The sequence below is a fragment of the Notamacropus eugenii genome, chromosome 4 (assembly GCF_028372415.1).
Source record: "Notamacropus eugenii isolate mMacEug1 chromosome 4, mMacEug1.pri_v2, whole genome shotgun sequence".
Lineage (NCBI taxonomy): Eukaryota > Metazoa > Chordata > Mammalia > Diprotodontia > Macropodidae > Notamacropus > Notamacropus eugenii.
In genome coordinates this window covers 176,294,147-176,311,471 of record NC_092875.1, presented here as the reverse complement: position 1 = coordinate 176,311,471, position 17,325 = coordinate 176,294,147, and the positions used below count along the sequence as shown (strand labels likewise).

General features: G+C 39.1%; 1 protein-coding gene across 2 annotated transcripts in view; it reads left to right on the top strand.

Moving 5' to 3' along the window:
• The window catches only part of F13A1 (coagulation factor XIII A chain), a 192,715-nt gene extending 183,156 nt beyond the window's left edge, over window positions 1–9,559 (top strand). For both annotated transcript variants that reach the window (XM_072603741.1, XM_072603742.1), the window contains one exon: window positions 7,740–9,559. In XM_072603741.1, coding sequence (XP_072459842.1) covers window positions 7,740–7,887 — 148 coding nt within the window. In that variant the 3' untranslated portion in view covers window positions 7,888–9,559. The remainder of the gene's footprint in view (window positions 1–7,739) is intronic.
• The last annotated feature ends 7,766 nt before the right edge of the window (window positions 9,560–17,325 follow it).

The window sequence follows — 17,325 nt, the reverse complement described above, 5'->3', positions numbered from 1 at the left end:
AGTAGGGGATAGGGGATATGTGTCATTTGAAAACATGGTCCCTGAATCAATTTTGCTCTATCCTGTGAAGGCTCCCCCCATTATGGAAACTTGAGGTTTTAATCAAGATGAGATCCTACAAGAGCTTAATTTTAGTATCTCCCCCTTACCCTTCTTGAGATCTGTTGTGGAGGAAGGTCAAGAGGAAGGAGAAAGAGGGAGAGGAGCTATATGGTGGCAAAATAAATGGTCCAACCTCAGCTCCACCAAGAAATATGTCCTTAATTGACGAGATAGATATGTAGGATGGCTTTTAGGCCATTAAGGCTCTTGTAAAGAAACATATCTAAGGTATAATCAATTCCAAATACATGAAGCTTTGTGGTTCAAAACTGGTCAGACCTTGGCAAGAATAAGCCATGGCAATATCATACATTACTTAGATCAGTGAAATAAGTGACATTTGCAATGAAGAGGGAGGGTCTGTCTCATCCTAATATGCCCTGGTCAACACAGTTCAACTTAAATGCAGAAGCAACAGGGAACCTTAGTGCTGTAGAGGTCTAGTCTGAGAATGACTGCCCTATTTTAGTAATTCAAGGTCTCAGAACAGGTGAATCAGGAAGATCTGAGTTCAAGCTAGTCCCAGACACTTACTAGCTGTGGGACCTGGGCAAGTCATTTAACCCTATTTGTCTCAGTTTCCTCATCTATGAAAGGATCTTGAGAAGGAAATGGAAAATTATTCCAGTATTTTTGACAAGAAAACCCCTAAAGGGTCATAACTGAAAAATTCTCTCTCTGTCTCTGTCTCTCTCTCTCTGTCTCTCTCTCTCTCTCTCTGTCTCTCTCTCTCTCTCCATCTCTCCCTCTGTCTCTGTTTCTTTCTCTCTGTCTCTCCATCGCTTTCTGTCTCTCTCTTTCTCTGTTCTCTCTTTCTCTGTCTCTCTGTCTCTGTCTCTGTTTCTTTCTCTCTCTCTCTCTCTCTCTCTCTCTCTCTCTCTCTCTCTCTCTCTATATATATATATATATATATATGTGTATATATATATATATATACACACACATATATATATATATATATACACATACATAGATATATGGTAATTATATAATGAGTCAGTGCCAACTTCCTTTATTGACTTGTTCTAATTTTAGGGCACAAAGACCACCCTTGGTCGTCCAGAGTTGGGGAGGGCTAGGTGCCAAGCTACTAAATGACAGAGAGCCTGAGAATTCAGTGGCTCAGGCATATAAAATTGAACCAAGAGTGGAGAGGAGAGAGGACATATCTCATTCTTCATCTATGCTCCCATCTTCACTGTCACACAACTCTTCCTACCACAATTCTAAATTGTATCATATGTGCCTTGTGACTTTCAACTTCTAAGTTTATATTTTTCGGAGGGTATACCAACAGCTTATCTTCCAGACTTAATTTTCTTTAACAAAAAAAAATAGGAAAGATTACACTCAATGAGTTATTTAAAGGAAAATGTCCTGGCTCTTATTTTGGTTTTTCATATTAAGTTTCCTGGGCAGATCAGAGGCTGAGAGTTAGACACACAGGACAAACCATAGGTAGTAGCAGTTTATTGTAATAATAATCTCATTTGCCTGCATGTATTCAAGATGATAAATGGCTATTGGATGCTGATGGCTCAGCACATTACTTGGAATCATTTATCACAACATCTATTCCCAGGCAAATAAGATTATTCCAATGCTACTCCATTTACCAATGGAGGAGGATGGGAGGGAATAACTGTCTTCTCTTTTTATCTAATATCTCTGTATATAAATATAGATAAATAAATATGGCACATACACATACTCATTTAGTATGTATGAATAATCAATACATTTCTATTTGGGGAAAGGGAACACTGGACCTATGATCTTTTCTATAGGGAGCATTCCATAAGGAACCTCCCACCATCCATGCAGAATGGCAACTGCTATAGGACCTAGAGAATTTTCATCTTCGGGAGTTGCCCTGGGAGCTGAGAGAGAAATTGATTTGCTAAGAGTCACGTAGCCAGCATGAGTCAGAAATGGGATTTAAATTCAGGGCTTATTGACTTTGAGACTAGCTCTCTATCCACTGTGCCACATGTCCCTCTAGTATATATACATTGATATGTGTGCACATAAATGAGTGGTTGGCTCAGTCAGAGGAGAATGCAGAAATGGTTATGAGTCATTAAAAATTAACTGAAAATATAAGCAGTGCTGTATCTAAAGCTAGCAAATTTGGGTTATGGGTCTTGGCGGCTCAGCCATAAACTCTTTAGGTGACTTTGTGTGACTTGTGTCGTCTCTCTGAACCAGTTTTAGAAATAATGATAACCATAGCGACAGCAGCAGCTAACATTAATTTAGAGTTTCAAAGTTTGCAGAGCATTTTACAAACATTGTGTCATTTTAGCCTCAATAATTGTGGGGAGTGTAGGTGCTACTATTAATTCCATTTTACAGATGAGCAAAGACAATATAAGTGACTTGCCCAAGGTAATACACGTAGTAAGTATCTGAAGCAGGATTGAAACTCAAGTCTCATTGGAGTCCTGTACTCTATCTGCTTGCCACCTAGGAGGTGGTGAGGGTGATGGTGGTAGTGGTGGTGGTAGTAGTAGAAGTAATAGTAGTAGAAGCAACAGCAAGTAGTTGTTGTTTGTTACTTTCTCATCTTTAAAATGAAGGGGTTCAATTAAACGTCCTCTAAGGTTCCTCTTTGTTCTAATTTTATAACCATCTCTATACTAGAAGCTTATTCATCCCTTTATGGCCTGGCCTTTTCCTAAAAGCCCCCAATCAAGACTCAGGCTTCTAGAAACTCACTTTCCATGGCTGTTAAGGATTCTCCTAACCAGGAACTCATTTCCTAGTCTATTGTTTCTTCTTGAACTTGAACTTCAAGCGTAAAACACTGACTTATTTGTAATTCAGATATATTTGGATTTCTCTGATCTTAGATTAAGTGCTTTTTAATACATATATGAATGGGATGGAGGACAGGTAGAGAAATCCTAACCCTATTATAATCACAAAGCACTCAGCATAGTAACAGGCTTAAAAAAAATCACTTCAGACCCTAAGCAACCTGGATTGATCATCTACACTGAGTAAAGAAATTTTGCTAATGAAATCAACCACATTTCCCATTTTATATTCAACTGAAAATATGTCCTAAAATAGGCTATATCTACACAACACCAAAACAAAGTCAAATTAGTCAGTTTGTAAAGTAGCCAATCAATTTACAAACAAATGTAAGGTTAAATTATATTCCTGTCATTGTGCTATCCACTAGGGATTCAGAATTGCCCATCTTACCGCTGTGAGACAGTAGTCATCCTGTAAAAAACAGGGAGGAAGGGGACAAACATTTAGTATGTGCCTATTGTGTCCCAAGTACTTTAATATTTTACAAGTATTATCTCATTTGATCTTTACAACAAGTCTGAGGTACTTTAAATTATTATTTTTCCCATTTTACAGTTGAAGAAATTGAGGTAGACAAAAGTTAAATGACTTTTCTAGGGTCACAGAGCTAGGAAATATCTAAGGCTGAATTTGTACTTAGGACTCAGGTCCAGCATTCTATTCCCTGTGCTTCTCAGTTACTCTTTAATAGCAAAGTTAGCCATGGAGACAGCTGAGTGCCTTAATGGATAAAGCACTGGGCCTGGGGCCAGGAAGATCTGAGTTAAATCTGACTTCCAACACTTACTGGACAAGTCACTTACCTCTGTTTATCTCAGTTTCTCATTTGTAAAATGAGCTGGAGAAGGAAATGGCAAATCATTTTAGTATCTTTGCCAACAAAACCCCGTGGACAGTATTGACATACTAGGGTCCATGTGGTCACAAAGAGTCAGACATGACTGAACAGCTCATCTGATTAATTTTTTTTAACTTTTCAACCAGGTACTTGGTACAGACCCACTCATAATGTATTAATTGTATAATATAAATAGAATGAATATTATAACTAAATTGTAAGATTATGATAAAAATAAAAAATATTAATTGTATAATATAAAACTACTCATTTTGTTTTGGTTCAATACTTTGTTTTTTTTTTTTGAATGGAGACAAATAAACTTCCTATTATCATAATAGGTGCTTCTAATTATCAGCATAAACCACATATTCAGGCAGGACTATTCTGAATATAAATGGATCCCAGAACATACAAGGTCAGTTTTCACTCACAATTATTCATAGCCCATGCACTAATATTTCTAACTTGTTATTAACTTTTAAGCAGCTAAAAATGTGTTAGGTATCAACTCCCTGCAAAATCAACAATTTCAGTAACAGTGAAGCAACTCAGAGCTTTAGTCAGATTTCTTTTGGTGTGCTATAACTTTTTTTTTTTACTGCTACTTTTGCCCCTCTGGTCACTATCAACCCAGGTTGTCCATTCTGCTGAGCAGGTCCTTTCTTTAGTCAAGTATCAACTCTTCAGAAGACAGCATTCAGCTCTCTGATGAAATGCAGTGAATCATGTCCTAGACAGATAAATACAAAAGCATGGCGTGCGAGCATGACAGTATTTGGTGCTCTAAAGCTGAGTCTGGGAATGGACATGTAAAAACAAGAGCAAAAAGAATTTTTTTTTTTTTAGAGTGGGGAGGAGAAAGACAAAACATCCTAGAACCTGCATTAGCTAGCCATCCAGTAAATCCAGGTTCAGGGGTTAAAGTAGTAATAAAACCAACTTTACTCATTAAAGAAAATGAAAAGAATAGATTTCTAAACTTAAAAGGATATCAAACATTATTCCCCCCCCCCCCTGCCCATGAACAGTCACCATGGAAACCAATCAAATAAGTTAGGAATATAGAAAAGCTTTTTTTCACCTGCAGTAGGAGCTCAGGTGCATCATCCAACTCCAGTTCCCAATTGTTTGGGCTTTCTACGCTTCCAAGGGCAAAGAAGTCAAACTGCCTCCTTCAGTGACTGACCTAGCCTAGGGGCTGCCATACCTAATATGCCAGGTATTGGAAAGGCCTGCCAAGGGAAAGGGAGAGAAAGAGAAAGAGGCTGCAGTTAACCATGCTGAATATGCCACACCCCACTCCTCCTCAGCAGCTGCCTTGAGCCATCCCTACTTCTACCCCTGGTCCAGATGTCCCAGAAGAGGGAGCTCCTACCATGGAGAAGAAGGGGAAGAAGGCTATCAAAGGAACGATAGGATGACTGCTTAGGGTAGACAGGACAATGGAGAGAAGGCAGAATGTCTCTACAGTCTCACTGACCACCCTCCATAATTCAGGAAAGGCATATATTTCTATATAATCACAGATTCATAGAATTATTAGTTGTAAAAGAAAACAAAAAGATCCACTAATAGACCCTCTTCTTTTACTGATGATAAATGGCTTTCAGTCATCTGAGAACCAGAATGCTGAAGTGACATAGCCAAGTTCCGAGTCTAGGAAAAGCAGGGTGATTTGGCCAAGGGTTAAAAGACTTGATTTGAGTCTTAGCTCTGTCCCACATATAAGCTGTCAAGTCACTTAAACTTTTCTGATACTTATGACCTTGGTCAGTCAATGATCAGTCAAGCAGTCGGACAGCAAGAGCTCTAGCTATGAGGGACAGCCAGTGCGGACAAAGAGATGGAAAGGCATTATCTTTGTGGAACTGCAATAGGTCAGCATAGTCAGATTATATAGTCGTAAAGAAACTACACTGCAGTCTGTCCAATCTAGGGTAACAAATAAGAGATGAGGGCAGATCTCATGCAACTCAATCTAGTTCTAGCTGGAAAATAAGAAGGGACCAGGTTAAAATAGCCTATAATACCAAACTGAGTAGTTTGCATTTGAGGCTACAAGTCACTTACCCTCCATGGTCTTAAGTTTCCTCATCTATAAAATGAACTTTAAGGCCCCTTCCAGGCCTAGACCTATATTTGAAGACCAAAACACTTGAAAACAAAGATTATAAAAAATGCTGTACAAACATGGGGTAAAATTAGGAATACATCCTTTAGAGATGAGATCCAGAAATGCCAGTCCTCCCACTCTAAGACACCTTCCAAGAAACTTGTCCTATCAGGCCTCATGGTATCAAAAAATTGGCGTCATAGAGACATGGATCCACAGAGTGAAGTAAATAGAGACATACACAAGCCAGGACCACCTTGCCCTCACTTGCCTTTAAATGTGTCTGTAGACCAGAAATAATCTAGAAAGTACTTTCTGAGGCCTGAGAGTTAATGAGTAAAATCTGCAATGAACCTTTTAGTTAGATTCATTCATTCATTCAACAAATATTCATTCATTCAACAAACATTTATTAAGCACCTACTGCATACATCTGTGCCAGATGCTGGGGAAGATAGAAAGCTTCATCCCATTCAAACTTTAGGTGTTCCCTAACCCCTGACCTCATGGTTTATAAAGGAGGTTAGAAGTATTAGTAATGATAATAAATAGGTAGGGGTAGTGGTAGATAGTAGTTGTATCAGTAGTCTTAAGTAGTAGTGATAGCAGTAGTAGTAAATAGTAGTACTAAGTAGTAGTACCACTAGTAGTAGTAGTAAACAGTAAGTAGTAGTAGCAATAGTAATCGCAGTAGCAACAGTAGAATTAAGTATTAGCAATAGTAATTAGTAGTAGTAATAGGATTAGTAGTCATCTTAAGAACTATTACTAAGTAGTAAGTAATTGTAAATAGTGGTGGTAAATAACAGTAAGCACTAGTAGTAGTAGTGGTAGTTGTAAGTAGTAGTAGTAAGAAGTGGTGGTTGTCGTTGGAGTAATTCTTATTTATATAGCATGTTAGGCTGGCAAACACCTTTCTTCACAACAACCCTGCGAGGTATAAAAGGCAAGCATTATTTTCCCATTTTACAGATGACAAAATTGAGTGATTCATCTGTGGTCATACAACTAATAGGCATTTTCAGTATGATTTGTCCCAGGCCGGTGACTCTAAGTCTAACATGATATACAATATTACATGATGGTTGTATTATACAGTCCAGTAATGATGAAGATGTACCATAGAAGGTTGAAGGGGGAGGAGTATTAATCACAGAGTTAATTGAGGAGGTAGCATTTGAGTTCAGCTTCTAAAGACTGGATAGAAATACAATAGGAAAAGGGTAAGGAAAGCTTTTAAGACCTAAGAAATGGCATCAACAATGTATATGAGAGGGCACATCACATGTTTAGGGGATAGACAGAGTAGATCACCAAAGGAACTTGAGATGGAGAACAACACTGCAGTCTGTCCAATCTAGGATAACAAATAAGAGATGAGGGCAGATCTCATGTAACTCAGTCTAGTTCTAGCTATAATTTGTTCATGGTGCCTAGTAATAGAACACTCCACAGCACAGATGAGCAGCATGGTACAAAGGAAGAGTCTTGTTTTTCAAGTCAGGGGACCTGAGTTCAAATACCAACACTACTACTTGCTATTTGTATGACTTTGGGCAAACTACCCAATCTTTTTGAACCTCAATTTCCCCATCTCTACAATAAAATTAGGCTAGCTGGATTCTCTAAGGACTCTCCTAGCTCCATATCTGTGTGATCTTGTGTTAGTGAGTAGTAGTTAGTGCTCCACATCTCCACTTCTCCACGTCTGGATTTTCCCATGTGTAGTATGGGATGCATGTTCCTTCAAGAAACCAGGGTGAATGACCCACATAATTCTTACTACTCCCTGTTGGGAATCAGGATCTGCCTTATGAAAAGTAAAATGTTTTTGTGTTCACTTCTTTTTTATTCTTTCAGTGAACTTCCACCCAATTCTACCTTGACATGGGAAGAAGTGTGTCGGCCCTGGGTCCCCGGCTCACGAAAACTGATGGCTACTCTGAATTGTGATGCCTTGAGACATGTGTATGGGGAGCTTGAGCTACAGATTCAAAGAAGGCGATAGGCATAAACCTGCAAGGGAGAAGGTGGAAACAGCTTCTCCAAGTCTTGGTTAAGAAATTCTGATGCAAAGATAGGCCAGCTCTTCTTTTATCTTAAGTGCTAGCACATTACACATTCCAGAAGGCAAGGTCAAGAAGGAAAGAGTCTGGTATGCATTGAACATCCCCACTGAGAAGCTCTCTTCCACACTTTTCCCAATTCCGCCTCCTCAGTCTGGAGGTGCAAGCAGACAGACTAGAGAGATCTTGAATAATTCCAGCTTCTAAAGTGTTCTGAGCATTCGCTTTAATTAAGCTCTAATTAAGCTCTAATAGCTCATCAAACTAAAAGTTATCATTTATCATGGCAAACGGCTCAGATTCCATTAATCAGAGGGATTTTCTAACCCAAGTAATTTGCCTGTGACCTGATTTGATTTCAGACAAGATTTCCAGTGCCTAGGGAAGTAAATCTACAAATGAACAGAGAAAGACCTCCAAAAAGACCTGCCTCCACTCCCCCCCATGATCCAAGTTCTTTCTTTTTGTCCTTTTTGCTATGAATATTTCTCACCCCATTGCCTCCCACAGGTCACAATTATATTCTGTATATAGGTTATGGGAGGGGAAGGTATTCCCAAAATCTCCTAGGAACTGCCTGCCAAATTTCACAGATTTACTGTATGAAAAGACGTGTCCCCATCTTAACAAACTACGTTTATGAGGAACGTAATCACCTAAGAGATGAGGAAGCAGAAGCAAGGGCACCACTCAGTCCTTTTAAAACAAGACAGCTTTATGATGCATTTGATAGGAGATGTCAGACTGTGGCCTCATGCACAGGAGCCTTTTAGCTCCTAGAGTTAATGAAGTATGCCTAGAAAGTAATGACTGTGTGGAATCTGTCTCACTACTTTAAATTCACACTTTATCTATATCTCCTGAGTCATTCACCTCCCCCAAAATTCAGGCCCTAGAAGTCTCTTAAAGCAAAGTCAACTAAGTCAGTGCTGTGGAGGGAGTGGTGAGTTTGGTGACTGAGCGTAAATGGAGAAAGATTGATTCCTACTAAATCTCTCCGGACATCTGTATCTTTCATGCAGTAACCTCAGCTAGTACTGGGGGGCTGAAAACTCAGATTTACTCAGTCTTGCAAATAGCCACTAGCACTGTGATGCTTTAAGACAAACGATAAAGAAGTTGTATTCATTCATTTTATTCCCTGAGGGGAAGAGTACAATTGGACCAGTGGTTATTTGCCATGATAGTTTGTGTTAAAAGTCTACCAAAATGCCCAAGAGAATAGTCTAGGTCAACAGACCGTGATTTTTGGCAAAGCTGTACAGAAGAATAGAGAAGGTGGGTGAGGAGGATGATAAAGGATAGGATTGCATGCTGGGTGCATATGGGCACCATTGGTGGAAAATTGGGCCTTGGATGCCCTTTCCAGGCACCTGGACATAAGTCCTACAAGAGCATCAGTTAATCAGTGCTAAGGCTTTTTTAAAATCACTTTTATTAAACAGTATCAAGAGTTTCTGCTAAATCTTTTGGTAACCAAGTTTTTAAAAGTTTTTGCTATACTATAAACCAGCTTGACCTTGTATACTCTTATTCATTTGCATGTTTTAATTAACCAGAATGTAATGGAAACTTAAAATAAAGTTAATCTGATTACACTTGCATACAGCACAAGGGCTCCTCATTCTATTTCAGATCCAGCAGACTACCAGCCACTCCTGCCTCAATCACAGCAGTCTGTCTGACAGCAGTCTGTAGTGAATGTAAGCTATTTTATTGGTAAGAGCCAAAAGACCTAAGTTTGCTTCCTGGCTCTGCCCCTATGTGACCACAGGCATGTCTCACTGAGCATCTCTCTGTGCCTCGCTTTCTAAATTTGTTAAATGAGAGTATTGAACTAGAAAACCTCTGAGGTCTTGTCCACATTTAGAAGCTATGATCCTACAAGTCCTCCTTGGGGGTGGGGATAAGGGTGGGCAGGAAATCTGGATAGCAGCCCGTTTCCCTTTTCAAGAACATCATAAAACAAGAGTAGATACTGTTATTCATTGTTTCCCTTGTGGGGATCCCTACAACCTCATTTATTAAAGGAAGAAGGCCCTATGTTAAGGACAGAGCACAGTAACACTCATCAGAATTAATAGAGGGGCACAAGAGAAATTCTTCAAAAGTGAGATAATGAGCTGGTACACCCCTGCCCAAGGTATAACCAGTTTGATGCTACTGGCCAAAAATATACCTAGGATGGGGTCAAGGGACTTTTTCCCAGGGTGCCAAATTTAGAGGACATTTGTGGCATAAGAAGCAACAGACTTCCAATAACACAGAAACAATTGAGCTTGATAGTCAGTTAGCAAGAATAATTAAAATGGGAATATTTGGGATGAGTTCTTTCCCCCTCCCCAACTTGCTTTTCCCATCCCTTCAAATGAGGTCTCAGGAAAAACCTGAATTTAGAAAGGCGAAGGTCATCCACAGTAGTACATGGTATATCATAAATATTCACAAATAAAATTTGTGGAGAGAAAGAAAAAAAAGCAATGTAGACTAGCAGGTAGAGAAGAGGAATCCAACTAGGCCTGCTCCTATCCCTGCATACATACATATATACATACATACATACAGAACCTCTAATGTTAAGGTACCCACCTGCACTAGTGGATGGCAGAGGGACTATCAGTGAAGTCACAGGTCCCATCCCTATCCCTTGATGAGAAAAATGAAGTTTCCTCCCTCATCAGTCGGGAAGCTGGTGCTAACTTTTGCCTTGACTTTTTCCCCCTACATTCATTTGCATTATCAAAATTTTATGGAAATTGCATCTTTTTATATGGCCCTGGGACTGTCTTAGATACCTGGCAGAGGATAAAGGGAACAGACTATGCACCAAGCCCACCAAATACCCCTCCCCCAACACTAATAAGAATTGGTCATTTCAGGGAGAAAAAAGAGTAGAGAAAACCAGAGTATATCTGACCTTTGCAATTCTCTGCTCCAGCCCTAAGAACTAACACTTAGCCTTAGCAGTTTCCCTGCACTTGTGCCAGAACACAAAGACCAATAGGGCTTTCCCATTTTGTTCCTAGCCATTTTCATCTCTGTATTGTCACTTCCAGCTGTCTAATGATCTGATTATTGAAACTAACTCACATTTCTCTGGGTCTTTAATGTTTACAGAAAGCTTCCCTCAACCACCACCCTGTGAGGTAAGTAGTATGAGTATAGCTATCCATATTTTACAGATGAGGAAGCAGCTCCCATAAGGAAAAGTGGTAAGCCCCAAATCACATAGCTAACTAGGGAAAGAGCGGAGATCTGAACCCAGATCTTCAACTCCCCTGACCCCAACCAAGAGCTGCATTCTTTCTCCTATACAGTGTCTCTCGTTGCAATCTTTGCTACTGCTCATTATGTTATATTAGGACAAATAATATGTTTTGGCTGACTGGAAGAGGAACCCACATCTGTCAGATAACAGATACATTGGAGCTTTGGAAGACAATGCAAGCAACACCTTCAAGTTAGAAAGCAAACTTCTTTGGAGGGTCTCCAGATTTTCTAGTCACTAATCCAGGTAGTTTAAGGATAGCCACCATCCACATTGGGCATCTGCCTGCCAGTTTCATCATCAGCTACTTCCAAGAATCCAAAATAAAGTTGAGAGTAAAGAAAAGTGGTTGAGAAACTACCCAGTCCCATTAAAAAAGCAAAGGCACTCCTATCCACTCTCTGCCACGTAGCCAGAATTGAGTGGAATGCTTGATCCCAATTTTATTTTTTGCCTTCTATATTTATGTATGAGACACAGAAGACTGAGCTCATACATTGTTCCCCTGTCTTGGTCATAACCAGGAGTTCAATATTTATGGCTCCAATAAAGAAATCTGCCTTATATGTGGATCGTTAAGAAAGAATGCTTGATATTTTCAATAACAGCACAATTAACTCTATTGAGCGTGCACTACTGAAAACCCATACAGATCAACAAAATGTTATTATTGACTCAAATTAAAAAATAAGAAGAAAGCAATCAAACTTTCTGAGGAAAGCAACAACAGACCTTAGCTATATCTTCTCTAGCAAAATTAAACAAACAGTGGAGGCCATTAGCTGAATAATTTGAACTGATAGCCCTAGTTTCAAATTTTCTATGTCACAGAGACCTCATGTGTGCCTGTTCTTGCCTCTGCCTGGTTACTAGCCTTGTGTCATCTACCACAGGAAGGATGTATGATTTCATCAGCATAGGAAACTCCCATTGTGAGAACTCCTTTCAGCAGTAAAGTCCCAAACTTATTTATAATTTACTAGAGAATACTAAACAAGATAATTTCCTTAAGCCCAGAGCAATTAAGAATCACAGCATTCTACTATTATGCTGTAAGAAATGATGAGCAGGATGCTTTCAGAAATACCTGGAAAGACTTACATGAACTGATGCAAAGTGAAGTGGGCAGAACAGGAAAACATTTAAAACAGTAACATACTTTGATTAACTGTGAATGACGTAGCTCTTCTCAGAAATACAATGATCCAAGACAATCCCAAAGGACTCATGGTGAAAAATGCTATCTACCTCCAGAGAAAAAACTGATGGAGTCTAAGCACAAATTGAAGCATACCATTTTTTACTTTCTTTGTTTTCTTGAGGGTATTTTGGTCTGTGTTTTCTTTCACACCATAAGTAATAGTGAAATATATTTTACATAACGTCAAACACATAACCTATATCAAATTCAGAGAGGGAGAGAAGTTGGAACTCAAAAAAAATTTTTTTAAGTATGTTAAAGAGGCAGCTAGGTGGCACAGTGGATATGGCACTGACCCTGGAATCAAGAGGACTTGACTTCAAATATGGTCTCAGGCACTAGCTGCGTGAACCTGGGCAAGTCATTTAACCCCAATTGCCTCCCCAAAAAACACCCCATAAACAAACAACTGGAATGTTAAAAATTGTATTTACATTTAATTGGAAAAAATATTTAACAAACCAAAGAACCATATTATCATTTCAGAGTTGAAAGGGAACTCAAAGGCTATCTAATGCAATCACCTTGTTTTTTTGCAGATGAAATATTGAAGCTTAAAGGAGTCAAGTGACTTACTCAGGATCTCACAGCTAAATGATATTGGTGGCAGAAAACACAAACACAGAAATCTATCCACTATAATATGCTGTCTCTTGTGTCATCTACTAGGTATTTTAATTTCAGGATTTCCTCTGCCCAAAAAACAAGGACAAGGAGTACCTCTGTATTCTACCCAGGGTTTAGTAACCTTTTAGTACTCAATAAATGTTAAATAAAAATTAATTATAAAGAACTTACTGCATTTGCATCTTGAAAAGACACAGATCAAAATCAGACATTCAGGTATCCAGTAGATTGATATGTTGATTATTATTGTTATTAAAATTTATTGAGCACAGACAGCAGGCTCAGCCCCATATTGAATCTAAAGAAGGAAGGCATGGTGCCTGCCCAAGTAGTTAAATGAAAGATTGGTGCTGGAATTACCAGGCATCCAAAGGCCACAGTCTTTTGCAAACCTAAGCTTTTGGTCCCATATTTACTTTTGTTGGCTCAAGAAGTCCTCTATTTCACAGCTGACTTTTATTAGTTTCGAGTCCTTTTCCTGCTTAACTAAAGGCACTGGACTGTGGGGATCTATTTCTTGGCAGAATATTAGCCCCCTAGATCCACACTTTCATTGTCTAATGGATAACTAGAAGACTATGGAGGAACTGCTAGGTGGTGCAGAAGATAGAGCACTGACCCTGAAGTCAGAAGGACCTGAGTTTAAATCTGACCTCAGAAACTCACTAGTTATATAACCTTAGGCAAGTCACTTAATCTTGATTATCTCCAAAAAACAAAGAAGAAGAAGAAGAAGAAGAAGAAGAAGAAGAAGAAGAAGAAGAAGAAGAAGAAGAAGAAGAAGAAGAAGAAGAACAAGAAGAGGATGATTGATGATGATGATGATGATGTTGATGAATTAGTGTAAAGAATCCTGGGTAGAAATTTAAGAGACCTAGAATCCAGTTCTAGCTCTGTAACTACATTATCTCAAACAATTTACTTCCTTTTTTTGTTTTCTTATCTGTACGTTGAAAGGTTGTACTAGGTAATCACTATGGCTCTTTCTAGTTCTACTACTCTAAGAAGGATGGAAGAAAGAAGATAAGCCTTTATTAAGTACCTACTATGTGCCAGACACTGTGCTAAGTGCTTCACAAAGATTATCTCATTTAATATTCACACAGCCCTGGAAAATAGGTGCTCTTATTTTTATCATTTTAGAGTTAAGGAAACTGAGGAAGACAGACATGAAGTACCTTGCCCAGCTACTACACAGCTACTGAGCACCTGAGACTGGATTGAATTCAGGTCTTCCCGACTCTAGGTACAGTGCTCTATCCACTGTAGCACCCAGCTACCTCTGTTACTCTAGTATTCACCACCTTCCGATGGAGAGCTCTCCAACCAGACAATGTCTTGGGGAGGGTGGGGCGGGAGAGGGGAGCGGTGGGAAGGGAGACATACCTTCCTCAAGGCCACAAGGGAGGCAGTGTTTAGAAAAAGGTACTGAACCTCTGAAGTCTGAATCATCTCAACCAGATTCATTCATTCATTTAGGAAAAATGTAAGTACCTACTCTGTGCAATTCACAGTTTGGGTCACTTAGGGAGATAACAGGCCAAAGAAAATCATAAATGCCATTAAGCCAAAATACAAGGCAAGTCTATAAGGAATGATGGATCTATACAGGATGACCAGAAAGCCAGTAACAGTGCGCACTATTTGACCTAGCAATGCAAGATCTATACATCAAAGAGATCAAAGAAAAATAAACAGACACATATGTACAAAAATGTCTAGAGCAGCTCTTTTTGTGATGGCCAAAAATTAGAAACTGGAGGATACCCATCAATTAGGGAATTACTAAACAAGTTACACTATATGAATATGATGGAATGCTATTGTGTTGTAAGATGTGATGAAGTGATGATTTCAGAAAATCCTGGGAAGATATATGAGATGATACAAAATTAGGTGAAGAGAATTAGGAGAAAAATCTACACACTAACAGTAATATCATAAATATAATGAACTGCAAAAAGCAGCAATCATGAACAATGCAATGATCCACCCAATTCCAAAGGACTCGTGACGTAAAATTATATCCATCTCTAGATAAAGAAATGATGGACAGAAGGCAGATTGAAGCATTTTTTTTTGCTTTATTTTTTCTGGCAACCTCCCACCTCCAAACACAGCTAATGCAGAAATATATTTTACAGGACTTCATATGTATAATGGATATCATATTTCCTGTGTCCTCCATGCATGGGGGAGGTAGAAGAAGGGATAGAATTTGAAACTGAAGATAAAAATAAAATCTATAAATTAAAAAAGGGAGCCTGTAAGAGTAACCAGGAACTGCACACAGAAACAGGAGTCTACACCAACAGGGCAACCACACACAATGAATGTTCCCATGTGGTAACCACCATGCTCGCTATGCACATCTTCAGAGGCAACAACTGAGGACTGTGGGAGTCGGGAATGGGGCAATTTACTACCTTTGAGAAAATGGTTTCTGTAGAATGATTGAAAAAGATGACAAATTGCAAAGGATTGAGGAATAAGAAAGAAACAAAGAATTAAAGTCAATTACCACAGTGAAAGAAGAGATTGGGTGGTAGCTTGAGAGGTGAGCCAGGACAGGTTTATCATTTTTAGATTTTTTAGGATGGGGAAAATGTAAGTGTGTGTTTATGCATAGGAGAAAGGTTTAAAATAGAGAGGCTAAAGCTGTATGAGGGAAAATGAAAAATAGATGGAGGGTATGAGAAAGAATGAAATCAAAGACTATGGTTGAGAGATTCAGGAGGAGACCACAAGACCATAGATGTAGAGTTGGAAGTGACCTCGGAGGTCACTGATTTCAATCCCCTTCATTTAGCAGATGAGTATAACCAGAGGTTAAGTAACTTGTCCAGGGTCCACAACTAGTAAACCTCTGAGGAGATAGCCAAATTCCAATCTTTCTGACAAGTCCAAAGCTGTATCCACTGTACCGTGCTTACCTACATAATGAGAATAGGAAGGAAGGAGGAGTGGGGATGGATAAAAATACAGATACATTTTAAGATGAGGAGGATGGGAGCTAAGGATGCTCCCATTCTGTCATTTTCCCATCTGGAAAAACCAGATAACTACAACATGGGTTCTTTAACAGTCTTTATGGGAACAAAGGGAAACCTAATGGCCTTCAAGCATCGGTAAAAGAGTAGCTTGAACCAAGTTTAATGAGATCATAACTTTCCATAGCAGCTTTCGCTTGGTCTGATTTCCTTCCCAATCTCTATATAAACTTACACAATTTGGTTGATTGTCACTGTGATTTGCTTTGCTACAAACAGAAGTTTTTAAGGATTTCAGTGCAGCTTATCTAAACAACTCTTTTTTATCTTGTAAATTAAGGAGTGATTCTTAAAGACTGTTGGTAGAGGTGACTTCTCCATACACAGGTCTGGCCACTTTAAGGTAAAGGACTTATTCACTTACCACCATCACCTTGACTACCACCATTACCTGGGACTTTTCATTAGTCTTTATAAATCAAATCCCTGTTTCCTGACTATCTAGTCGCCTTCAGTTCTAACCTGAGCACCAAGGATCATTAAATAGCAAAGTATTCTGGGCCAGGATAAATTCTCCCATGGTCCTTAACCCTGTCAACCGTCTTTGCTAGTTTGTGTGTTGGTGTAGGTCTAGATGTGTTTAGTGCAAGGGAGTTTAGATGAAAAACAATAGCTCACACAGAGATGGCTTTAATAAACCTTATTGCTACTCACAAGGGAAGAAGGAGAATAACTATTATGAGGAACAGCCCCAATGTGTGGCCTCTGTGCTGGTAGTGAGTAACACATAGAGAGAGGGAAGGATATCCATTCCCTGGTCAAAGGCCAGAGCCCCTCAGGGCTCAGACTGATATATCATTTCAGACAAAGAGTCAATATAATACCAATGGAAGACTGCTCCGTCATCTACAGGACCAATAAAGTGAGTGTATTTTCTAAATTATGGCAGCTAGGTGGCACAGTGGATAGAGCACTCATCTTAGAATCAGGAAGCACAGTGGATAGAGCACTCATCTTAGAATCAGGAAGACTCTTCTTCATGAGTTCAAATCTGACCTCAGACACTTGCCATGTGACCCTGGGCAAGTCACTTACCCTCTTTGTCTCAGTTTCCTTATCTATAAAATGAGCCAGAAGAGGAAATGGCAAACCTTTCTAGTATCTTTTGCCAAGAATACCCCAAAATAGGATCACAAAGAACATGACACAACTGAAACACCTGAACAATATTTTCTAAATTGCACAATAGTCAATAAACCTTTATTACTATGTGATAGTCACTGTGCTAAGCACT